The sequence below is a fragment of the Ochotona curzoniae genome, unplaced genomic scaffold, assembly GCF_017591425.1.
Source record: "Ochotona curzoniae isolate NIBS_2020 unplaced genomic scaffold, NIBS_Ocur_1.0 scaffold_3208, whole genome shotgun sequence".
NCBI lineage: Eukaryota > Metazoa > Chordata > Mammalia > Lagomorpha > Ochotonidae > Ochotona > Ochotona curzoniae.
In genome coordinates this window covers 52,639,338-52,665,886 of record NW_024467106.1, presented here as the reverse complement: position 1 = coordinate 52,665,886, position 26,549 = coordinate 52,639,338, and the positions used below count along the sequence as shown (strand labels likewise).

At 38.5% G+C, this 26,549-nt stretch overlaps 1 protein-coding gene across 3 annotated transcripts in view; it reads left to right on the top strand.

Moving 5' to 3' along the window:
- Positions 1-26,549, top strand: part of KDM4C (lysine demethylase 4C) — a 281,603-nt gene that overhangs the window by 136,846 nt on the left and 118,208 nt on the right. Inside the window, exons 9-12 of one of the 3 annotated variants that reach the window (XM_040963735.1) lie at positions 11,046-11,239; positions 13,894-14,084; positions 16,201-16,322; positions 18,656-18,755. In XM_040963735.1, coding sequence (XP_040819669.1) covers positions 11,046-11,239; positions 13,894-14,084; positions 16,201-16,322; positions 18,656-18,755 — 607 coding nt within the window. Of the gene's footprint in view, positions 1-11,045; positions 11,240-13,893; positions 14,085-16,002; positions 16,335-18,655; positions 18,756-26,549 lie in introns of all 3 variants that reach the window. The other 2 variants (XM_040963734.1, XM_040963733.1) reach the window with 2 other exon arrangements.

Sequence of the window (26,549 nt, the reverse complement as noted above, 5' to 3'; positions counted from 1 at the left end):
TTCTTTTCCATGAGCATTTTGTGTCTGTCATCTGCAATCTTGGAAATCACCTTATGAAAATCAAGCTGCTAGGGATACTGTATTTATTATGTTTAAGCCAATTATTGTAAGCATTTTATTGACTTTAATTACTTTTGATATATGTAAAAATTGCAGTTTCAGATGCCTCCTGATTTAGCAGCTTCTTTTACACTGATTTTACAGATTGTACTTTAATTTTTACATCTGTATTAGGCTCTCAATATTGGGCGGTTTCATTATGTAGCTCATCCCACCTCGCTAAGCATACATTTTTAACAACAGGCTAGGAAACGGCTTTTTATTTACAAATCTGTTTCATTATTGTAGATGATTTTTGATGTTTCTTCTGGGTGTATTGTATGCATAGAAGCCAAATATTCACTGTATTGATTCTTCTCTAAGATGACCTTAATCAGTAGACATTTTCAAAATGTGAGTCTTACCAACTATCATTCCTGTACAAACAAAATAGATTACTTCTTTGATCTACATCTAAGAATCTGTGTTGCCTCTCCTGTTATAATTTGTTTTTGTTGGCTTCTTTCTAAAGAAGTTACCTATCCTTCATGCCATGACAAAAGTGACAATTAACTTGTACTTGTTCACCAGCTGGGAGTAGGTCTGCATTGACCCTTTCTTTTAGAATCTGAGTTATGTTCCAGGGTCTGAACGAATCACTTTGCTTGTTAGCAGTGAGATTTTTGTAGAAGCAGTGCTGTCATAGTTTATTACTAACAACATTAACAAAACATTAAAATGATTAAATTTGAATTGAAATGGATATAACTTACTGTTTGGTTGAAGAGCTGGACCTCCTGTTAGTTCTGTTTGTAATTTGCACTTTATACATGGGAATTAAAAACCTGTGGTGATATTGGCTTTGAGATTTAACAGTGCAGAAAAAGGGTTGCAATTTGTAATTTTGGGCCAGAAATTACACAGTTTGGGCATGTGAACTTTATGGGAAAATTTTTTTTCCAGATAGATTTAGTTTTTTAGGAAGCCATTTCGATGTTGAGCAGACCCCCATAATGTGTATGCCATATAAAGACATTATTCTTCCTCCCCAACCTGTTTACCCCTGTACCCCTGTAACCCTAACAGCTCTTGGAATAGAAAACAAACCAAGATGTTGAACTTCTACATTAACCAGTTCATTGCAGTACTTTACTATGCTCTACCTTTTATTCTGTCTTTAGTCCTCATGGCAAAAGGCTTTTGCATTTTGTTTTTGATAGTGGCTACAGCTGGTAAATGGAATTCTGTGGCAGACTCTGTTCCTTTTCTGTCTTTTTCTTTTTTGAATTCATGACAATTGATGGATTGTAACAGGAAACCATTTTAAGAAAATAAATGCAACTATAGCTATATAATAATTCTTACTGCATACATAGATGAATACTCTTAACTCTGATTATGGTGTAACTTATAGCAACATAGGGCTTGTTTTGGCACCAAAAATGTGAATGGATACAATTGTTTTAAAGTGGTCTTACTACTTGGCAGAACATGGAGCTGATATCAGCTATATTTATGATTGCTTTCTGGGTGTATTCCAGTTAAGATTTAGATATATTTAAAGCACATGTGGAAATGAGGAAATGTAGATCATTAAAATTGTATTTGTTATATAGTCTATTTTTACATTTGGACTGATTAATGAGTTTCTCTGGAGTAAAAATAGACCTCACCAAATCTCTTTCTTGCTTTTGTCAAAGATTTTTTTTTAATCTCTGGAGTAATGGAAAAATTTTCTTTTCCAGAATATTTTTAAGATTTATTTATTTTTATTGGAAAGGCAGACAAACAGATAGGAGGAGTGACAGAGAGGAAAATCTGCGTTCCAGTGGTTCAATGCCCAAGTGGCTGCGACAGCAGAAACTGCTGATCTGAAGCCAGGAGCCTGGAATCTCTTCTGGATCTCGCACGTGGGTGCAGGGTCCCAAGGGTTTGGGCCATCATCAACTGCTTTCCCAAGCCACAAGCCGGGAACTGGATGGGAAGTGGAGCAGCCAGGATAGGAACCAACACCCATATGACATCCCGGTGTGTATGCAGGGTGAGGATTTGAAGCACTAGGCCATTACAGCAGGACCCTTTTCCAGAACTTTTCAATGATTTATTTCAACAGTGATAATTTAAAATTTTATTTGAATTAACCAGTTTCTTTGTGAGTGGAGATAGAATATTTATGTTGTTCCTTTGGTTAGATACATGTTTGCCAACATTTAAGGCAGAATCCATGTACTTTTGGTGAAATACTTTAAGTTGTTCAAAGGCCCAATACAACGATGAATTAATTGAATCAACTCTGTAGATAAAAATAAGGCAAGTCTTTAAATATGGTGAATCAATGTAGATTTTGTTTTTGTCCTGATTCTTTTGTTACTCTAGAATAGTGTTAAGATAGACCTGAAGCCTGTTCCTCAGAGAATATCAGTTTTTGTTGGATTCAGTGATGGAGTCTAGAAAAATACAGAATGATTGTACATTGTGATTATTCAAGGTGACATGAAATGAAACACTTGTCATTAGAGATAAATAGAAATTAAGCCTGTGAGACATACTACATGTCGATTGTGAAAGGATTATTTCTACTTCTGGAGCCATTTCTAGGTGTAATTCCACCCTAGGTTTGTTTTTTTTTTTTTAAGATTTATTTTTATTATTTTTTCATTGGAAAGGCGGATATACAGAGAGGAGAGACAGAGAGGAAGATCTTCCATCCGATGATTCACTCCCCAAGTGAGCGCAACGGGCCGATACTATGCCGGTCCAAAGCCAGGAGCCTCTTCCGGGTCTCCCACGCGTGGGTGCAGGTTCCCAAAGCTTTGGGCCGTCCTCGACTGCTTTCCTGGGCCACAGGCAGGGAGCTGGAAGGGAAGCGGGGCTGCCAGGATTAGAACCGGCGCCCATAGGGATCCTGGGTGGTGCAAGGCGAGGACCTTTAACCACTTGCGCCACCGCGCTGGGCCCCCACCCTAGGTTTTAAACAACGACTCCTTGCCCTTTCTAGTCAGTTCTGCATATTAGTCTTTCCTCCTCTTTGTCCCTAACCATAAAATATAATCAGATATGGGTAATGAATCTCTCATTTATATGTTTCTTTTTTGTATTGATACTCATAAATTCAAGGATATTCAACTTTTTAGTGGAACATTAAGCCTTTGATTATATTGAAAATTAAAATATGATAAATCAAATTATGAAAGAATAGAAAGGAATTATAAAATGGATGGAATTCCTGAGAATTTGAAAATTGATGAGAACAGAAAGGATACACTTCACAGAAAATTAGAATTAATGTTTATTTTTGTGTAAAAGTTTTTTCAAATCCACAGTTTTTTCATAATATGTATATCCCATGAGCTTTTTTGAAGTACATATGTATATTATGTTTTTAGAAGCTTAAAAATTTTGTGAAGATGTATTTTTATATTTTATTTATTTGGAATTTAAAGAGAGCAGGAAGGAAGAGTGAGGGGAGGAGGGAGAGTGAGGAAAGGAGAGAGAATATGGATGAAAGACTCCGGTTTCCTTCCCAAGTAGCTGCAGTGGATTGAATGGCGCCAGTAGAGGCTAGGAGTCTGGAGCTTCTTCCTGATCACCGATGTGGCTTCAGGGGTCCAGGCACGTGGGCGTTCTGTTGTTGCTTTCCCAGGTGCCTCAGTAGGGAGTTGCATCAGAAATGGAGTCGGAGGTGTTGAACCAGTGCCCATATGGGCTGCTGCTGTGCCAGACTGAGGATTTATTTGCTGGGCCAGAAGTCAACATCTAATTTCATAATCTTATCATATGCATTTCCCTAACATTAAATTTAATTTAATTCCTGAAAATATTTCATTGTTATGCCCTGACTTTGTATAGAAGTACCAGAAAACACTTTTCTGATATTTTCCAAGTAAACCCATCAGTTAATTGATCTGTTTGTTTCAATATTATTGTGCAGGGATTTACTGGTAATAGATTTTTTTTACATTTGAAAAACAATTATTGAATATTTAAAGTTTTGATTTATGTTGCCAATATACTGGACTACTCTATTCTTATATATGTCACAAATTGGTTCAGTACAGCTATTTTGCTCCTCAGGAGTCTGAAGTCAAACATCTAATGGTAACAGTAACAGAGATTACATCTTCATATTTGATTATTATTGTATTCAGTTAGACTGCTGGACGTCCTGTTCTTGCTATCTCAGTTCCTTGGGAGGATAACATACTGTATTTCAGGAAACATTTCTCTTTGTTTTTCCTGGCTATTTTCAATTTGGTTAGTATGAAACTTTGAGAACATAAAAAAATATACTGATTTTCTACACAGTTTGGGTTTCTTCTGTTTCATGCTAGAATATGTCTGTCTGTTCTCTACTTTAAAATATTTCCTGAGATTAATAATGAATAAAATGTGGTAGCTGTGGCAGACATATCCTGGGATATAGGAGTTGCTAAGTGAATTTGATATGTTTTATCAGTGATAGTAAACTGTGTACTTTTATAAAGAAGTGTGACTTAAAATTGTTGTTACTTAAAACTTATTTTTTAAAAAATTGCTTCATTTTGTTATATAGTGTTAAAATTCTTTCCATAATGTTACCATTAGAAAGCCTAAACAAATAAACAACATTTTTTCCCTATAACCATTTAGGTTTTGGAATTCTTAGCTTTCATTAAGTTTCTTCAGAGCATTTTCATTGGGCTGATGGTGTGTGATCCGTGTGCATGGCACGCAGGATAGTGCTTACAACGTGACTCTTAAATAATCATTTCACTGGAAAGTCATCTTCAATTTAGTAGGGGTAAGACTTAAAAGTTGATGACTAGAATGTATTAAAAAGCTGTTTTCATTCGTCTTAATCAAGAACATACTTAATATACTCTATATAGAGCTCCTATTGTTTTTCTCATTTATTACCATGCCAACTCATCTTCTCTCTTAAAACAATAGTTCTTCATCAATTTTTGTGCTCATTTGTACTAGTTTTAGACCTGGGTAAAGACATATGGAAGAGGATAGGGGATGCTGCTGTCATTTCATGTTAATCTGAAATTGAGACAAGTGAATAGCTCCAAGCTCAGAGAGCATTTAGTGTTGTCAGCATTCTAGTTTGAAGTCGGGAATATGGTGTTTTATGTATTCAGGCCCTTAGATTTACTCAATGGGAGTCTATTTCACTAGAGGGTGTCTCAGTGAATGGCAAAGTGAAAATCTAGCAAGGCTGAAGTGCAGGATTCCTACTCTCCCATCATTTGGTCAGTCTTTTCCCTCCTGTTACTACCTTGTGGCATCAGCTAGTCATTTAGTGTCTTTCTATTCATAAATTGAGAGTTGGGGAAGTTCAGAACTACAGATGTTACACAACCATTGCCCAAAATAAAGCTGTTATGCATGATTTATGTTAGTTTGCTTCCTAAAGTTTACTCTGTGTGTAGGATGAACTTCTTTGTCAATTAAGAAAAATATCTGAAATACTCCTTAATGTGGAAGACAATATATGACTGTCTTAAAGCTTTTGGAAGGATTATGTGATGTTCATCTTATTCATAGATGATTTTACAGATTCATCTGAAATATTTATGTTCATAAAAATTTCCATCCTTAGTATTTTCAGAATCCTATTTTTAGTCTTATCCTGTCCAAATTAATCATCAATATACTGTGTGATCTAGAGTTCATGAATTTAGAACAAAATAACTTCATGTATCTGAATATGAAAGAACTCACTTTCCTACTTTGCTTTATCACGTAGTGCAAGAATGGGTTATTTAATATCTGTAGCTCTGAACTTACTCAGCATTCTTCACCCTCAGATGAGTATTGAGAGGCAAAAATTTTAAAAATTATTTTTCCGAAACCTTTTTTGGACACCCTTGGAGCAAACTGTTTGAATTAGTTCCATTTCTTTCTATGTAGCTTTTCTTTGAAGAGTATACTTACGGGTCACAAAGGTTGAGTTTCTAGTCCCATCCTTTAGGTTCCTTTATAATTGCCTTACTTAGTAAGGGAGACATAGCCTGGCAAAATCAAGTGTGCAAATATTCAGAAGAAATTGATATAATACCATTAAAAGTGATAGGAGAAAATGTATTCTAAAAAATCGTTAGATTGGATGAACTCTCAATGTGACATTTTTGTGTGCATGGAAAAAGAAAACAACAAACTCAACATTTGCTCTCAACTATAATTTCATTTTCATTATGAATCACATATACAGAATTTTGTGTTGGAAATCTGGGACTATTATTTAAGTTATAAACTATTTTAGTCGTAAGGAACATACATTTCATTTGGAGTTTCAAAGCAGAATAGGTTACAGTCTAGCTCTACCTTTGAAGTGAGCAAAAGCTGTGTTACTTACTATGTTTGTAATTTAAGGTAAGATCCCTGAACCTCTGTTTTCTACATGTATTTCAAAAATGGTATTCATATAACAAATGCAGGGGTGCATGATTCTCTAGAATACACTTTTCCATACTACTGACGTGTGTGTCTTATAGTGGCTCGAAATTACTGTGGTAGGGAAAGGTTAGATGGAGCAAAGTATATGAAGTAATTCACCATAAAGATTCATTGAAATCTGAGTAAGAAATCACGTCCTGGATTTCTGTGCTTCACCTGACAAGGAAGATCATACTCCGAGCACGTAATGGCAACTCACCTGGTATAATCTGCTGTTTCAAATTGCAGTAAGCTGGGAGAACCTGAGAGCCAGGTGCCAATAATCCACAACTATGTTCTCTTAGAAAATCAGATTCACTTTGCTCTGAGAATCCTGGACTGTTTTAAAAATAAGACCTTGGAGAGTTGAGTGATGTTTTTGATGAAATCAGTCTAAAGCTGTCTACATATGCAAATACTTGAAGTGTGAGAAAGCAGCAGTAAATGAACTTAGACTAGAAAGGAATTTGTGCTGTATGTTTTTGTGATCTATGTGGCTTTTCTTTTGATGCTTAAATATAATTGATGTATTTTATGAAAGTACAAATCATTTAAGTTATGTGGATTATGTTTTCCCTCATATTTTGTAACCTTTCCTAAACTTCTGATAGAGTCCCTAGTTATTTGATTGTTTATTAATTTTTTTTGCATTGTTATTTATATTGGAAAGATTTATAAAGAGGAGGAGGAGAGACAGAAAGATCTTCCATCTGCTGGTTCATTCCCCAAGTGGCTGCAGCAGCTGGAGCTGAGTTGATCTGAAGCTAGTAGCTAGTAGCCAATAGCCAGGAGCTTCTTCTGTGTCTCTCACACAGGTGCAGGGTCCTAAGGCTTTATGCTAACCTCCCCTGCTTTCCCAGGCCACAAGCAGGGAGTTGGATGGGAAGTCGTTCAGCTGGGACATGAACCAGTGCCCTTGTAGAATCTAGACACTTGAAAGGCGAGAATTTAGCCACGGAGCTATCATGCTGGCCCTCCTTGTAATTTTTAAAATCAGTTAACAGTGTAGCAATTTGCTGAAGAATTGGGTCTTTTTCTAATTTGAATTTGACATAATCTAGTATAATGTGAGAGGCAGTTGTAGATTTAAGAATACTAGTGTGTTAAGAGTAACTCCATGTGTTTTATGCTGATTGACTACCAACAGGTTTTGTGTGTGTGTGTGTGTGTGTGTGTGTGTGTGTGTGTGTGGGTAGAGAATGGATCAAAAGAGCACTTATGTTTGGAAATGAATAAATTGAAATGAGTAGGAGAGTTAAATAGGAAGGAAGGCATGAGTTCATTGTTTGAAGAATACATACTTGTTTTAGATTATAATGTTGTCCTTTTTATAACCAGGTTAAATAGCTATGGTTTCTCATCAGTATCCATCAAATTTTGTAAACTTAAAAAAAAATTTTTTTTTACATGTCATAGCTTACTGAACACTGTGCTATGTAATTATCTTAAAACGATGTTTTCAAGATAAAATTATGTTGGTGTTAGTCACGGTCATGTTAAATAAGTCTTGCATAGTTACTACCTACTGTAGAAATGAGGAATAAATATGGTTTATAGATTTATATTTCAAATTAGTAAGTATATTAATACATAATGATATTCTTCTTTGTTTATATTGTCATAACTAAACAGAATCCGAAAATTATTAAGTGAAGAATTTCAGGTTTCTGTTTGTTCCAAATATGATTTCCTCTTCAGAATGCAAATGTTAATATGCAAACTGTTGTTCTCAAAAGTAGTGAGTGGTCTTTCAGTCAAGATTTTGGATTAAGCATTTTTATTAGTGTTACTTATTTCTATAAGTAGCATTGTGTCAGTGAGAAAGAGAGGGAGGTAGAGAGAGAGCGAGCCAGTACATGGATCCCACGTGGGATCTTGGTGCTTGCAAGGCGGTTGGCCAATGTAGGAGTTAGCACTTGAATTAGCACACCAGTGTGGCATGAGGGCACCATAAGCAGTGCTTTAGTGGCTGTGCCCCACTGCTCTGGGCAGCTTCATAGCATCATCTGTGTGTTTTTCTGTCCCCCAAAGTATTTGCTTACAACTACTTTACTGCACATCAATGGCTTATCTTTGCTACAATTGAAAGTATGTCCTCCCCTAAGGGAGCCCATTAGATGAAATGAAATTTCACTGTAATCCAGTATTTTCTTAAAAACAATAAATCAGTAACACTGAAAGAAAACATGAAAATTGATTTTGATTATTTTAAGTCTGTAAGTTTTTATTTTTTCACATTTCAAGAGAAAAATACCTTTAAGATTTTCAGAATCAAGAATGGCATTGTGGTGTTTGAAGTTAAATTGCTGCTTGGATGGCAGCATCCCGTCGGAGCACCTGTTGGATTCCTGGTTGCTCCACTTACTATGCAATAGTTGATGGTGGGCTGATAACACTCTGCTGGATGCACATGAGAGACCCTGATTAAAGCACCTGCCTTCTGCCTTGTTCATTTTTGGTGTGCATCAGCAGATGAGAAGTCTCCCTCCCCCACTGTCTGTTTCTATTCTCTTTCCCCTTCTTCTTCGTTTTAAAGATATATGTGTTTTTATTGTAAAGGTAAATTTACACAGAGGCAAGACAGAGAGAGGTCTTCTATTTGCTGGTTTATAATGAAGGTAGAGCAGCAGCAGTTTTTGGGTCTCCCACAAGGGTGCAGGATACTGAGGTTGTCTGCCATCCTCTACTGCTTCCCCAGACTGTAAGCAGGGAGCTTAATTTGAAGTGCAGCAGCTAGGACTAACTGGCACCCAAATGGGATCCTGGCACATACAAGGCGAGTGTTTAGCCACTAGGCTTTGGTACTGGGCCCGCTCTTTGTTTTAGAAAAAAAGTTTCTTTTTCAGAATCATCATCTGACACATACCTAAATCAATATTATTGAGAATCTTCATTATATGTTACTAACAGCAGAAAGTATTATTACAGATAAATCCTATTGAATTCAGAGGCTAGGATGGTATGATTTGAATTCAGAGTTAAGGATGATTTTCTTTAGAAAATGTGCAGAGAGGAGTTTTTCAGTGTGGCATTCATTGGATATATAATGCCTTTGGGCTCCAATGATTTGGGTTGAAAGAAAGTATTCTGTTGACATGTGCTTGGAAAGACATCTGAAAATCTCACTGCTCGTTAGCCCTTGAATGCCAGGTTCACAAATTCAACCATCATTTTACTATAATAGCAGGATAAATGCACCTTGTTGAACTCAAATGAAAGATTCAGGTTATTTGAGGGGTATTAAAATGATAGCTTTAAAAATGAATTGACTCTACGTGGGCTGCAAGCAGGGTCATTAGTAGCTTTTGCTGTGCTAGAATTTAAGATCTGACAGTGAAGTTAACGGATCTTGATGCTGGAGACATTTCAGAGAGAGAATTAATTCTAGGTAGTGAAAGGGCAGATTTTTATGTCTGGAGGAGACAAGGACTAAGAAGTAAAGATTAAATAGAAGAATGCATCAATTGTGGTTGTCATTGAGAGAACACCTGAGCTGTGGAAGGCAATTTTAGGTACACTGAATGTAATGCTTGTTAGGATTACCTCTGATATTGTTGCATAACGAACTGATGTTCTGCCGTGTTTGCAACCCATATGGGTTCCTGGTGTGAGACCTGACTGTTCTACGTTAGATCCAGCTCCGTGATACTGCACCTGGGAAAGTTTTGGAAACTGCTCTCTCTCAGCTTTAGTCTGGGTCCAGGCCTGGCTGCTGTGGTTATTTGGCTGTAAGCCAGTAGGGAGTAGATTCACACACACTCTCTCCATTTTACCTGCCAATTGCCAAAATAAATCTTTATATAAAAAGAATACTAAAACCATATAACTTGTATATTGATGTTTAGTACTGGATTCCATTGACACATTGCAATTAATTGATAAGGAGGTGATAATTGTGTCCTTAAAAGTGATGGTTTTATTTTGTCAAGGCTGTTGTTCTGTCTACCAGTTTGCTGCCAATTATGTTAGACATTGTGAGTTAGATCAGTTAATTCTAATGCCTTGATCTGGAACATGTTGACCGAGACCTAATTAAAGCTGTGTGTAGTCATCATTATAGCTTACTTTGCATTACTGAGAATCAAGGTATAGAGGATTCCAAATGATTTTTTTTTTAACTTTTCAACAATACCTTAGTGGATGCGATTGGGTGATTTCATATTATATGTGGTGCAGAAGAGAATTTAATTTGTTTCCAATATTTTTCCCCTATTGGACTTATTGATAAAAAAACAGTCAAATAATTCTAAAGGAAAAAAATACAATTGATGTCATTTGTTGACTGAGTTTTAGCTTTCAGACTTTTTTTGATCTCACACTGGGTGAAACATGAGCAGGAGTGGGAGACCTGATGCACAGGTCTCTCTGAAGTATACTAAATATATTTTCCTACTCATAAATGTGAATGTGTGTGTGCTCCCTGCCAGTCTGAAGAAACTTGTATAATACTCCCTGGTTAAGACACCCTAAGGCATTTTTAAGCACTCAGTCATGTAGTGACTAAATATTCCAGTATTATGCAGTCCAGCCTGACTCTGACTGTATATATTTTTTGAATGTTCAATCCTACCCTCACTGTGTTTCAGTGCACTTGCAGGAAAGACATGGTGAAAATTTCCATGGATATCTTTGTGAGGAAATTTCAACCAGACAGATACCAGCTCTGGAAACAAGGAAAAGATATATATACCATTGATCACACGAAGCCCACTCCAGAATCGACTCCTGAAGTGAAGGCCTGGCTGCAGAGGAGGAGGAAAGTACGGAAAGCATCCAGGAGGTAAAGATCTCCATCCCCCATCCTTAGAATACTTGCCAAGATGAGCTACTGAGTGATGTCTCAGGAGCTGTTTAGTCAAGATATTTATTCATCATAAATTTAGTTACCTTGGGTCTTTTAACTACTCACCTCTTGTGATGTATAGAACATAGGCAGAGGTTTATGTTGCATTTGAGAATAATCCTGAATTCATGTTACATAGCAAAAGAAAAATACAGAATTTCTTTGACTCTCTTCACTAAACTACTTTGAAGTTGGATTGTTTTGCTCCATTCATCTCCATATTTTAACTCACTTCATTAACTTAATTTCATATTTTTCATTTTGCTACCAGTTTTCTTTCTGATTTTAATTGTTTCCTTCTTGGATTAGGTATCTGAAATCCTGCTTTTCTCAGTGGACTGCTCATATTTTACCACTTGCTCCACACTTCTGTTTCTTTTCTTTCTTTTAAAATGAGATGCAAAGCAGAGCAAGTGGCGGTTCACATGGTTTTCCTTGAGAATTTATTTTCCATTCCATTTTTGTATCCTGGGCCATTTCAAAAGTTTTTTTTTTTTTTTTTTTTTTTTCCCCTGTGGGCATCTTCCAGTTTTAAAACCCTTTGTATAGGGTATGGTATTGTTCTGGCCCTTTGGCTAACTTGTAACTTTAATATTAAACTTTCTTCTGCAATATTACCCGTTGTTTTTCTTTCAGATTTTAAAGTTATATTTGAGCATTGGAGAACATTTCTAAAATAAGGAAAAGAATAATGAAGGAATCCCAAATCACCCATAACCTCATTGTCCAGAGATAACCAGTGTTAACATTTTGTATATATCCTTTACATATATATTTATTATATATTATATAATATTACCTACCTTTGAAAAACTTGGGCCATGCTCATAACACTTTGTTTAGAAGCTTTTTGAGCAGTTTTTCATGTAATTAAATGAATTGCTAAAAGGTAATTTTTATTGCCTGCATGTATTTATCTAATACTCCGATTTGGAACCTGTTTGCTTATTTCCTTTTTTTTTTGTTTTTTTGTTTTTGTTTTATTTGCTTTTGTTATTTGCCAGCCAACTTGTAATTTTAAATCTGTGCCCACACTTGTAATGGTTATTTCCTGAATCTATTTTTTTTCCTGAACTTTATTTTCTGCCTTTTTTAGCATGGTAGCAATTGAAGGAATTTTAAGATCATGGAGTCAAGCTTCTACATTGTGTCAGAGATAGACTCAAGGCACAGAACTATGCAGTTAAAAAGTTAAATTTTAATATTTTCCCTACAGCTTATACCGATGATTTCTAAAGTAATAAATCAGCTCCAGGCAGTTGATTAGGTCAGGATGAATATTTATGATTAGGAAGTAGAATCTAACAAAAAATATCCCAGTGCTTCCCATGTGCTCAGGGTAAGTACTTATTCATGACACGGTTGGGCATGTCTTTATATGTCCATTGTCTCACTGTTTAATGTATAACTAACTGTATTATTCAAAATTGCAACAATACTCACTTGGGGGGTCAGTGTCTTTGTTAAATGAATTCAAGTGCCTTTTCAAAAATGGCCAATTTTGGAAGGAAGCAGTGTTCTATTTTCATTTCAAAGACACTCCAATCTGGCATCTCCATAATTCTTTATTGGACAAACACTCAATACTTGTGATGTAGTATCTGGTTTCCTACATGTTAACCACAGTGGTCCATTATGATTCCTGACAGGTTGGTGTCATAGGAAATATTTTAATGCCTTTCACTTGGTTTTCATAATGAAAGAAGCTTTCCTCAACTTGTTAAAAAAGTTCATTTTAGAATTTGGTGTAGTATTCACAGCTTTGTATTTAAAGAACCTACTGGTTTCCCTTTAGTAAATGGACTGTTTCAGAGGTCCAGCCAATGAAATGACCCATGGAAATTGCAAAGAGATGTCACCCATGAGTACTGTGATATTTTTGGGGCATGGATCCTCTATAAAAGTGATGATGCTGTTGTTACTTTCACCAACAGCTGCTCATGCTAATTCACAGTGATGGTTCCTGGCTACTTCCTGTCTCTTGTTTCTGTCCTCGCTTACTTCCTACAGTGCTTAGTCTTTGTGCTGTGTTTGGTACATGTGTAGTAAGTATGTGCGCACGTGTCCATATGCCTGTTTGTTTTTGGACACTATTTTGAGTTGATTTCGAACAGTTTTTAGTTAGAAATGCCACCTATATGACAGGTAGAAATGAGAAAGCTGTCAAAGGCCTGGCTTGGAAGTACTAAAATAGGAAGAAAATATGTCCAGTACTGTCTGAAAATGATGAATTTTTTATACAATGTAAAATAAATTACTTTATTGTAATTCCATTAGCTATTATTTTAATGCATGCCTCAAATTTATCTTGGAACAATTTGCTTAGATTTTTAAATATTGCTTTCTTTATTGATTTACCTGTCATTTTTTACTTTATTTTATTTATAATTGTTTAAATTGTAATGTTTCTTATTGATTTCAGAGTTAAGTTTCAGACTTAAGCAATTAAGTGTAAAAAAAAAATTTAACATAGGTAGTAACGTAAAGTCGAAGTTGTTTCTTCTTGAAATAAGGGATGTGGTATTCCTATTGGTATGTGCTCTTTATTTTCATTACAGTTTTTCTGCTCTGACCACTACTTACATTCATAGCTTTCAGAGCACCAGGTCTCAGAGTAAAAAGCCTAAGGCTGAGGGGAATGAGGAACTCTCCGGGGAAGTTGACCCAGGCACACATGACTTCAGTGCCAAACCCGAAGAGGCAGAACAAGTGGGGAATACAGAGGCATCTTCAGAAAAAGCGATCTCTGCTGATAGGTCACAGGTGGATCCGACTTTATCAGGTATCGTCACTCTCTCAGATGAGAAAATTAATGGTTATGTTGCACATGGAGGTGGTGGATGTTTGGATGCCGTAAAGCTGTATTTACTAAGAACAGTTGTCTAGATAGCGTTATTAAGTATCTTAAGTTATTCGATAATTTAACCAACGTGTCCTGTGATAGTTATAAAAGTTAGGAGCAAGGCTATGCGTTAGATAGTCAACAGTGTCTGTTTGGCTTAATAAAAATGTGATTTTTATTACCACATACAGTATCTGGTTGGAACACTTTTCTTGAATTTATTGAAGTTTAGAAAATCAATTATAGATAATTCTTTGAGATTCTTACATTTCCAATTAATTTTTTTAAAGAAAGATTAAGGTTTAAAAAAAAAACAACAAAAAGACAACTCTGTGTTAAAACCCTCATCTGAAAGTCTCTCCTACTTTACTTTTACTCCTTATAGAGGGAGTAAAATTTTATAGAACAATTTTCCTGAAGCTGTATTAATGTTTTGCTTCTTTAATAGTTACTGGACTTTTTGTCCTTTTAATAATGAAACTTATTTGTAATTCCTGTCTTGCTGTCATAGTTCTCATATCATAAACCCTTCATTTATGCATTTCCTCTAAATTCAGTTAAGGCACTATGTCTGTTGGCCTACAGAAATTGTTCCCTTCCTATTGTATCCATTGTCCACTGTGGCCACTATTGCTAGTGAGTTCTGTATATTATCGTGTTGGCGATCTTTTATAAAAAGAATGGAAAAGATGCTTAGGGCTTGTATGTACGTTCTATCTACTTTGAATAAAGCAAATATTCCTTGCATATTCTTAGTATATTGAACCTTACTACCTTTGCTCTGGAAATATCTAGTTTAAGCCATAGTACTTTTTTTTTCTTCCATTGAATTTATAGACAAATAAATTTATAGTAAGAATCTAGTATAGTTCGTTTACATGGTACAGATGACAAAGGGTTTGGTCTGCCCAGGAAGGACTAAGGCCGGGGTTAGACAGACAAGGTTTCTTGTTGAGTTAAGATGAATGAAAATCAGTAACGAATGCAACAAATGTAGAAAGGACAGTTGCAGAATATTCATGGATTTTTTTTTGCTTTATATTACACAGGGTTTATGAATTCCTTGCACAACCAAAATCAGTAGCTGTTTTGCTATATTGTTCTTGGCATTTTGAATTCCAGGTCATGAGGTCTGGAAGCATACACTGAAACAGAAGATGTGTCTGTGTTCAGCATGAGAACTAGTATTTGATAGGTTGAAATGATTCTGCTTTCTGCGCATGCGCACACACACACACACGCATGTGGTAGGGGTGCTTTGAAATATTCTTAACCATTGTATGCTGTCAGTGTATGATTGTGGAATGAACTAGGAAGTAACACTTATTGGACAAGTAGATGCATCCGTTTTTCATTTACATGCATTTTGTGGGTTGGAATGTTTCATCAACACCAGTTCTTGGTATCATATATTGTGATATAAATCTTATTTTATAATAGGTTTCAAATTGGCATTGTTGGAAAATTCTATTGCCTTTTGATGTTGGTATATGTTAGAGTTTTTTAAAAGATTAAAAAATACTGTTTTCACAAATATTTGAGATAATAGATATGCCAAATGATTTGATATATATTGCAAAACATTACGTTTGACACCATATTTATTTAGTGTTTATGAAGTACAAATGCAATAATGATATCTTGCTTTGGCAGCACCTCCTATCCCAACATGACCCAGTCTCAACCTCACCTGCTCATACCTTTAACTATGAAGTAGGCATGGTGCTTTGAGGTGTGACCTTTCACATTCCTGTTTCTTGGAGTTGATGATATAGCCCTGTTTGGAACCGTTCTAACAGTTATACTCAGAAGTAATACATTGCAGTATTTGTCAACAGTTTTATGTTTTACTCCTTAGGAAACAGCTGCTTAAATACATCTGTAACAGAGGACATAAAAACTGAGGCTGACAAAACCTACACCATAATTGCACCCTCTAAACCCCATGTGGTTGATGATTCCAGTCCATTGCCTAGTGGCCAAGTGAAGGTCGAGGAATCAGTGCTAGCCAAGTTGTCATGGCCAAAGTCTCCTGAATCATGTTTTTCCGTGGCAGAGAGCAATGGCGTGTTGACCGAAGGAGAAGAGAGTGATGTGGAAAGCCGTGGAAGTGGCCTGGAACCTGGGGAGGTCGCGGGGTTCCCCAGTGGAGAGAGCAGTGACTTCAAAGTTCCCAGTGTATGTTTCAATGTTTGTTTTGTTTTTAAAGATTTATTTCATTTTTATTCGAAAGTTAGATATACAAGGAGGAGGAGAGACAGAGAGGAAGTTCTTCCGTCCACTGATTCATTTCCTAAGTGGATGCAATGACAAAAGCTGTGCCAATCCGAGGCCAGGATCCTAGAACCTTTTCTGGGTCTCCCATATGGTGCAGGGTCCCAAGGCTTTGGGCTGTCCTTGACTGCTTTCCCAGGCCATAAACAGGGAGCTGGATGGGAAGCAGGCTGCCAGGGATTTGAACCGGCTCCCTTGTGGGATCCTGGCGTGTATAAGGTGAGGACTTTAGTTGCTAGGCCACTGTACAGGGCCCCAGGTGCTTTTTTCTATGTTGTTTTTTCCCTTACTTTATAAAAGTTAACAACATTTTGGTACTCGCATTGTATGCAGGTAAAACTACTGCCTGGGGTGAAGGCATTCCATGAGTGTCTTTTGAGTCCTGGCTTCTCCACTTTCAAGCCTGTTTCCTTCTGATGATCTGGGAAAATCAACACCCATGTGGGAAACCTGGGTGAATCTCTTGGCCTCTGATACTCACAGTTTTACTAACATTTCATCTTGTCACAAATGACTTTAGTGCCTGCTAAAATTTCTCTTACTCTCCTTTTCATTCTGTTGTCAATAGTGATTGGTAATATTTCCTTTTTTTTTTTTTTTTAAGATTTTGTTTTTTAATTTGAAAGTCAGATATACAGAGGAGGAGAGACAGTGAGCAAAATCTTCCATCTGATTGTTCACTCCCCAAGCAGCCGCAATGGCTGGAGCTGAGCCAATCTGAAGCCAGGAGCCAGGAGCTTCTTCCGGTTCTCCCATGTAGGTGCAGGGTTCCAAAGCTTTTGGCCATCCTTGACTGCTTTCCCAGGCCACAGGCAGAGTGCTGGATGGGAAGCAGGGTAGCCGGGATTGGAACCGGCGCCCATATGGGATCAGTGCGCGTGTGCTAAGCAAGGAGTTTAACCACTGCACTATCGCACCGGGCCCTGGTAATATTTCCTTTTACTTGTTTTGTATCTAATCTCTTAAACTGATAATTTATATATCATGCTTGAGAACCAGGAATGTATTTTTTTTCCTACTTTGCCTGTAGGTGTTAGAATAATGGGATACAGGATATGTGCAAATATAAATTTTGCTCGTTCATTAAGTTATTATTTCTCACACTACTATTAATAGTGATAAACTTGGTAACTCTCACGCTATCTGTATGTTGCTTTGTTTCCCATGGGCTTTGTTTATAATGCTCTTTGTAGTATTTCAGGATCCTGTTTTGTAATCAAACTGGTAATAATTGTTTCGCTTCTGGTGACTGCTGCTGATTTATTACTTGTACACGAAGATGCAAAACTGCTTTCAATTTTAGTGTAAATCCAATACTTCCAACAGCTCTTTAATTCTTTTCTTGCTTTGGATCTCTTGGACCGTTTGGCAAGAAATCTTGTCAGTGGATGCTAACTGGAAGATAAGTTTGTGAGTGGAAGTAATCATCTTAAATTTGACAGAACTTCCTTCTCTGTAAGGAGAGAAAGCAAAGTCACCTGTCTGTAGGAATAGTACATAGGTGACTAAGGCCGCATTCTTTATTATGTTCATGAGCATAAAATTCTGAATTTATTCAAAAACTTTTCAAAAAATGTGTGTTGAACTCAATGCAAATTTTGACTAGCTGCACAGCAGCTAATTTTAAGTAGTTTAAGTTTACTGCCTTGTATTAAAGCACCCTGTATCAGTTTAAGTTCCAGCTGCTGTACTTCTCATCCCATTCCCTGCTAATATGTCTGGGAAAGCAGTAGTTGAGGATGATTCTGGTACTTGGTCCCTTGCCCAGCCATGTAATAAGCCTGGATTGAGTTCCGGACTCTTGAGCCTGTGTTGTTCTAACCCTAATTTTGATGTCCATTTATGAATGAATCAGGTATAGAAGATCTTTCTTCTTCTTCTTCTTTCTTCCTTCTTCCCCATTAGGCTTCCCCTCCCTTTTCTGCCTCTCTTTGTCTCCTTTTCCCTTTTTATGTCACACTCTCTCTCATTGTATCCAATAAATAAATACATATATATTTAATCGAAAGCAAGAAGGAGTAGAAGGCAAGGTATTTGACCTTGATCATGTTGGCAGTAGAATGATTTTCTCTCCTGAATTCACTTTTAAATTTCTTAGAATTATTTAAGAGGTAAATTTTTGTAAAGTTACTTTTAATTTAAGTTGACAGCAATCATTCTAAAGTATCTTTGTTGTTGTTGTTTAAAGCATGTTTTACATTATGAATATTTCTTCTACATTCTTTGTTTATCATCAGGGAGAGACCAAAACTGCTAAGAGTTGGCGCCACCCGCTGACTAAGCCTCCAGCCAGATCCCCGATGACTCTGGTGAAGCAGCAGGCAGCCAGTGATGAAGGTGAGCTCCTGTCTTGTTTCAGGGCATTTTTCTATGAAGATGTGTGTGATGAGAAACTACTGTTTAAAAAAGTTGTTCCAGTATGTAGCTTATCTGATGGCAATAAAGATGACAAGTGCATCTTTATTGTATCTTTATTGTATATTAATTTCACAAGCAAAAAAAAATAGATTTTAGGGAGAAAGAGTTTATTTTTTGCAGTCATTATTACCAGTAAAATGCTTATGTGTCATTAAATTTACCTTAAGGTCTTCCAGAATTTGGGCATTGTTGTTTAAATGTCAAACTAAAACTGGATGTCTGCATTCTTATTGCTTTTCTTTGAATCCTTAACACTTGTTTAAACCACATTGAGTAAAAAACTATGCATAATATTTCATAGGTGCTGCTTTGTCAAACATTCTCTTGTTGTAACTAAAATGTGCCTATGTTGCTGGATATAATTAACAGCAAGTTACTGTCCTGGGATGTAGTATCTCTTGTTTCATTTAATCTGCCCTTTTACCTGTCTTTTTTCTTAAAATATTGTTTTAATTAAATGCTTGTAGAATACTATACTGATTTACTGCAGGTATAAAATGTTATGCTAGTCTGTTTCTTTTATAAAATAATGTCATCTTGTGACTTCAATTTCAAGATCAGATCATTGACTACCTAGACTGCAAATTACTTCACATCTTTCATGTGGGCCTACTTTTTCCATTTCTAAATGCCAGTGTAAGTAAATTTCCTATAGAGTGAACTTTCTTTGAGACATTCCTTCTTCACTGGTGGAAATTATTATGACCACCTGTTTCTGAGGATGCTATCGAGGAAGTGACATGATAGGTTAAGGTTTAAATAGTTTTACCGTAGTATATAAACCTTTTAACACATATAAAGATATTAACACATCTCTAGTTAGAATAAAAATATCATCAATGTGTGAGTCAGGTAGAGATGATACCTGTTTCTATGAGTGTAAAATACAAAATTGTGGCTCCAGTAAAGTATTTCCATTCTGTTAAGTTATTCTTGTTCTTAGTATTGTAATCCATGTTCCCCTAGTGTCAAGAAAATTAAAATATGATTAAAGAAATTAATACTCATTTTAATTAGTCTTTCCTATCATAGTCCATTTTTAGTGCAGCATTTCTAAAGTTATTGGATATACTGAAACATATGGAAAGCCACTTTTTGCATGTCCTTATTTTCTCAGGAATTTCATTTTACGTTGTGCCATCACAGTTTACCTTAGAGTTTTTCCATGTAGATCAGTTTTGATATCTGTTTAAGTGGCTTGAAAAATTTGTACTTTGGGGCCCACTGTGATGTCTTGATTGGCTAATCCCCCCTTCAAGTTCTGGGGTCCTATATGGTTACCCATTTGTGTCCTTGCTTCTCCACTTCCCTTCCAGCTTCCTGCTTGTGGTCTGGGAAGGCAGCAAGGATATCCTAAGTCCCTTTTACCCTGGACCTGCATTGGAAACCCGGAGGAGGCTCCTGGCCCCCGGCTCAGCTGTGGCCATTGTGGCCATTTGAGCAGTGAACCATTAGCTGGTTCTTTTTTTCTATCTCTCATTCTCTGTAGATCTGCCTTCCCAATGAAAATAAATGAATATTAAAATAAAATTAAGTGAATTGGTTTAACAAAGTTGTCTCCTGGGTTTGAGGATAAATGTTTTCCTGAAACATTGATGATTTAAAATTTTGCATTCCATTCAAATATAGTGATAATTCAGAGAATTTTTGTGGTGGCTAAAGATTTTAAGATGCCTCTGAGCTGACAGTGTAACTATTCTGTGGTCTGGAGTGAAATCCTCTCATCCTTTTGTCTTGTTTCCCTGTTGCTTATTTTATTATATGTGAGTGAATAGGACATGAATAGGATCACACAGTTCCACATGAACTGTGGATTTTTTTAGTCTAATTTCTCAGCTGTTTCGACAGTCCTTATATAAAGGAGAATAACTGCATTAGAGTCTCTCAGAAATTGCACCCTTATACAACAATGAATGTCTGCTTTTTGGAAACAGCTATTCTCTAATTAACCTAAAATATTTCTCTGCAAACTTGCTCCAGTACAAAAGGTTGCAGCAAGAGGAATGATTGCTGTGTAAGTTTCTCTTTCTCACGCCTAGTGCCTTTTTGATACTCAGGTGATGTGTAGAGATCGTTCTGATTATTCACACATCCCTGAGTTCCAGAACCTGTAAGGATTTTACGGCTCTCAGCATTTCTTTCCTAGAAAACCACTTGCCATATCTAGTAGCAAAACATTTTCATGTTGGACATAATATGCTACGTTTTGCTTTTATTGTTTGATAATTCTCTTTCTCTTTTTGTAATGCTATTCATTCTGTCCCACTGATCACTGCAGATTATACCTGATTTGAGTGTGTGTGTGTGTGAACATGCTGTTTTAATTATCTATAAGAGTGTGAGTAAATTATATTCATGTCCATTATTTTAGCTATTTTATTCTTCTAATACAATTGGAATTTCCATTTTCCCTCTACCATGTCTTTGAACTTGCTCAGAGTTGCCATGCCATTAGCCAGTGTCTGGGGACCTTAAGGACTCCTGTGGTTGTAATCCCACGCTGGGTCAATAAATGACTTCTAGACACTGGTTTTACTTAGGTAATGGTGATTTGATGAGTTACCTATTTTCTGATCTAGGCAAAGGAAGGTTTTACAAATGGTTGTCTTCAGCATAGTCAGTGCAAAATCTGCTTAGAAAAATTCTGTTTTTCTCTATTCCAATTCTGATAAACTATAGGTTGTGGAGAAAAGTATAGGTTTATTACAAATTAGAGCAAGAAGAGTCACTTGTGAGCTTAGATTTATCATTGGATTTTTTATTTCTCGTGTTCATACACACTTACAAATGCATGTTAGCTAATATGGCAAGTTGAAAAGACTAGCTGATGGTGAATTAAGCTCTCAATAAATGAGTAAAATCCAAAGGGGATTCAGAGTATATGATACAGCACATTTCAGAACTGAGCTGTTACTCCATTAAAATAAGGCTGAGTCATGAGTTGGGAACTGAAATATCAAATTCTGAAATCTCAGATCCCTGAAATATCAAGGTGCTGCTCTGCTCTTCCTAGCAAAAGTGTTGCTGCCCCGTGAAACACATCCAAGGAACATAACCCTAAGCAACCAGTGCACTGTGGAGACAGCATAGTGAGAGTATGCTATAGTGGTGTCTGTTGCATTCTCTCAGCCTGGCTTGGGAGCACTGCTCTTTAATAGCCCAAATGTTTTTCTTTGAAGAAATTTACTGTTGCTTAGTTCAAAAATGTGTTCAAAGAATATGTACTCATTAGGTAAATGAATCTGGAAGAAATCTGTTTTAAGGCAGGTATTAGGGTCAGCCTTGTGTCATAATGGCTTACATTGCCACCCATGATGCCACATTTGTTTATTACATACTCCTCTCCTTCCCATGTGGAGAACTGGGTGGTTTTCAGGTTTCTGTATTTGGTCTGTACCAATCTCAGTCTGGTGCTTTTCTAGGCAGATTAGCAGGGAACTGGATCAGAAATGGAGTGTCTGGGACTTGAATCCTTATATAGGATGCTGATGTTACCAGGAGGTCATTTTTTGATTTTTTACATTTAAAAATATTTTATTTTGTTTCATGATACAGTTCCATAGGCTCTGGGGTTGCCCGTGCCCTTCCCCAAGGTTTCTCCTTCCCCCTCCCCCACTGATTTCCCCTTTGGTTTTTTTTTTTTTTTCTTTAATAAAATTTATTTTGACATTCTTTACATACTTAGTTAGAGTAAGAAGGTTCAAGGGCTACAGGAAAGTGGATAATACTAATATGTTTTCCATATTGTTACCTTCATGTTTAAAAGGGGGGTATTAAGGGAGAAGGCTCACCCAATTTCCCACCCTCCCCAAGTCCCGGGTGTAGGGCATGCTCTGAGGTTCTTGCTCAAGTGGTTTTGATATTGCAACAGTTATGAATCGCTGTCAATCTTGCCACTCCAAGCACTATGAGGTCTTTGAAAAATCCACTGATTGACATAGTCCATCATAGCTGAGATGGTTGGTTGACCCGTTCTGTCTTCTCTCTTTTCTTCGTTAGGGTTCTGAGTCCAGCATTTAGATTAGGAAGATCTCCAAAGAAACTTCTTGTATGTGCTAACAAGTACAGGGCCTGGCACCGTCCATCGCTCCAATCAGCTGGTGGTTGTAATTGCTGGGTTGGTTCTGTTTTCACTCCCGACTTCCACTGGAACCAATGGGTGTTGCAGTCCAGCCTGGTTCTGCCCAGCACATACTTGGCCCTCACCTAAACCAGTGGGAGCTGTAGCCTAGTTGGAGTGACCCACAATAACCCCCACCAGGACCGCCCCTACCCTGGTTTGCCAGTAAGTGTAGCAGTAATCCAGTCTGTCCCACACCCCATTCCACCCCAGCCGCTGTTTAGTTTTATGTCCTCCCGTGGAAGTGGTAACCCAAGAGGGATGAGCCCACTATTACCCTCCCAGGCCTCTCCCACTCCCAGATTCCAATTGATGCTGCCCAAACAAACCTCGCCCACTTTAATTCTGTTTGCACCAGTAGGAATAATCCGCCAAGCCCGGCTTTTCCCTGATCTAGTCCACATGGGGCGCACAGGTGTGGTAGCTCTGCCTAGTCTGGTCTGCCCCCATCCCAGCCCATGCTCTCCTGCGGGAGTAGCTATCCTGCAAAGGAACCCTCCATTATTCCCCTGCTGGCTCTGCCTACTTCCTTTCTTGTTCTCAGGCTGGTTGGACGCTGCGGTCCCCTCCGGTACAGGCAACCTCACCTGGGCATTCCATATTGTGCACTAGTCTTTGTTGCGACCGAACCTGGGTCGACCCACACTGGTGCTTGGATTTGCCAGTGGATGACGTGGACAGATTCATCCTGGTCTTGCCCCCACATCTGCCAAGTGTATGCCAGTGGGTAGCTTTCCATGGCCTTTTCTGGGCTGTTTCCTATCATGTTTCTTGCACTTACCTGCCGGGTCTATGTCCTGCCAGAGGAGTTGCCCAGGCTCCTCCATCAGAACCTCTCCCAATGCCAGGTTACACGCTTACCAGTGGGTCCATGAGCCAACCCTACTCAGTCCATCTCCTGTCCTAGCAGGAACTGTGGCTTTTCCTGACTGGCCTTCAACCCAATCTGGTTCTTGCTGTTGGATGTTCCAGCCCAGCCATGGTTTGTCCATACCTACGTATGGCTCACACATGGCTCAGCAGGGGTTTGAGACCTTGCCTAGTCTATCACACATCTGCCCTGGTCCTCCAGAACACCAGGGGGATTCGGGGTCTAGCCCGGTTCGGTGCATCCAATCCCAGTCCACACTTGTGCCAAGGGAGACCACAAGCATTTCCAGATTAGAACGCAGCCCCCTTCCAGGCCACGCGCCTCTTTGTGGGAACCTCAGCCCAGCTAGGGTTGTCCCTTTAGCTCCCCAACCGGGTCTGTTCCCAGCCATAGCTCACTCGCATGCCAGTGGTTGCTCTGACTCAGCTTGGCACAGCTCCTCACCTGTCTTGACCTCTGCCTTAGACACTGTGTCTTTGTGTCCCTGGCTCCTGCAGACCAGTAGGTACAAGAGCCTAGCTTGGCATGACCTTTGCTCCCTCCTGGTTTCTAGTTTTACTTGTGGGCTAAGGTTTGCTCATTCGTACCAGATCTACTCTGTTCCCTACCAGTTGACACGTTAGCCAGCCGTTGGAGCTACTTTTGCAGGACAAGCCCCAAGCCCAGGCTTCTGCATGGACTGGTATTTGGTGCCCAGCATTATTAGTGATTACAAATTTTACAAAGGAAAAGTTACTGCCTGTTTCAGGTCCGAGAATCACAATGGGTTCAACCTGGAGCTAATTAAGCAGCAACTCAAAGAACCAAATCCCCAGAGCTCCCCAGCCGGGCGGCCAGCAGGCAGAGCCTGGCACCAGTTGGCACACTGGCCGCCCAGGGACAGCTCACCATGTGCACATGGTGGCTGTCGTCTGGATCCAGGCATGAGACGCCCCGTCTTGAGACCCACCAGCAGCCGGGAGCGGCAGAGCTTAATCTAAGGTACTGGTTAGTGCTGCACTCATGACTGTTCACCAATCACAAGATACCTGTTCTTGTGTGGACCTCATCCATAAAATCACTTCAGTTCTGTGATTTGTGGTTAGAGTCATAAGAATATTTTCATTTGCTTTACAAAATGATTTGCCCCTCCCAAATCCCCTTCACCGCCCAATGAGGGCGGCGGGTGGGTGCCGGACCTGCCCAGTCCCAGAGGCCTCCCCCCTCGGGTCTACTCACCCCAAAGGAAGCAGCCTCTGGAACCCAGCAGGCCGGATACGGCTCACCATGTGCCCATGGCGGCCGTCTGGGATCCAGGCATGAGACGCCCCGTCCTGAGACCCACCAGCTGCCGGGAGGCTGCTGGAGGTTTAAGTTCCCAGGCCCAAGGTCGTGCCCCTCCCAAATCCCCTTCACCGCCCAATGAGGGCGGCGGGTGGGTGCCGGACCTGCCCAGTCCCAGAGGCCTTTCCCCTCGGGTCTACTCACCCCAAAGGAAGCAGCCTCTGGAACCCAGCAGGCCGGACACGGCTCACCATGTGCCCATGGCGGCCGTCTGGGATCCAGGCATGAGACGCCCTGTCCTGAGACCCACCTCCCCTTTGGTTTTACAACAGATGTCCTTCATGAACAGTCACAAGTCCATCATGCTGTTATTGAAGTGAGGTGTCTTTAACCCAGTATTCTGCAACACTGGCCGCGGGCATAAACATTTTTATTGAAACTTGTACACATGGGAGATTATTGTGTCTCTAGACTGCCTCTGACTCAGCTATATTGTTAATTAAAAGTTTCATTTATATTTTTTAAGGTTCTTATTTGTTTTAAAGAGTTAGAGCTAGGGACAGACAGATTTTCACCTTCTGGCTTACTCTTCAAATGGTAACAACAGTAAGACTGAGCCCGGAGGTGGGAACATCTTCAGGTCTCTCTGCAGTGGCAGGGCCTCAAACACTTGAGCCGTCTTCTCCTGCTTTTCCCAGGCAGTTTGCATGGAGCTGGATCACAAGTGCTACAACTGAGACAGAAACCATCACCCTTATGGCATGTCAGGTCACAAGCCATGGCTTTATTTGCCATGCAACAAAATTGGCCCGGCAATTGATATTTATAGTCATGCATTCCAAGATGTAACATACCTAGAATGAAATGCAAGGTCTGCACTGCAGTAAGCAATAACTTTGAGGCAGATGGTTCATATAAACTGTTGGAAAGCTGCAATTTTAATAATCTTGTATTTATTTTACAGATGGAGACACTGAGGTTTAACATTCTAATAGAGACTGTATGGACTATATTATGAAACTTTTATTATAAATATTGATTTGAAATATTGAATTGTAGCCAGAGAGAGAGATTGCCATTTCTGTTTAACATGGCTGGAACTAGGAAGGGTTCAAGCCAATAGTTTGGAGCTTCAGTGCATGTTTCATATGAAAGGCAGGATCGCAGGTATTTGGACCGCATTCTTGTGCTTTACCAGGCACATTAGCAGGGAACTGTACCAAATGTGGAACAGCCTGGGCTTGAACCATTGCCCTTATGGCAAGCATTTCTGGTATTAGCTTTATCTGGTTTGCCATGATATTGCCAACTTCCATGAGTAAAATATTTTAAAAACATGTATTCAAATAGGAAAGCTGATAGCCAAGTTCTCTGCTAGTGTAGTGGCAAGTTTTCATGATGGGGTTGGAGTGAAGAATTGGTTTAGGAAATTACAGGAGGACAAAATGCTTATGTTCAA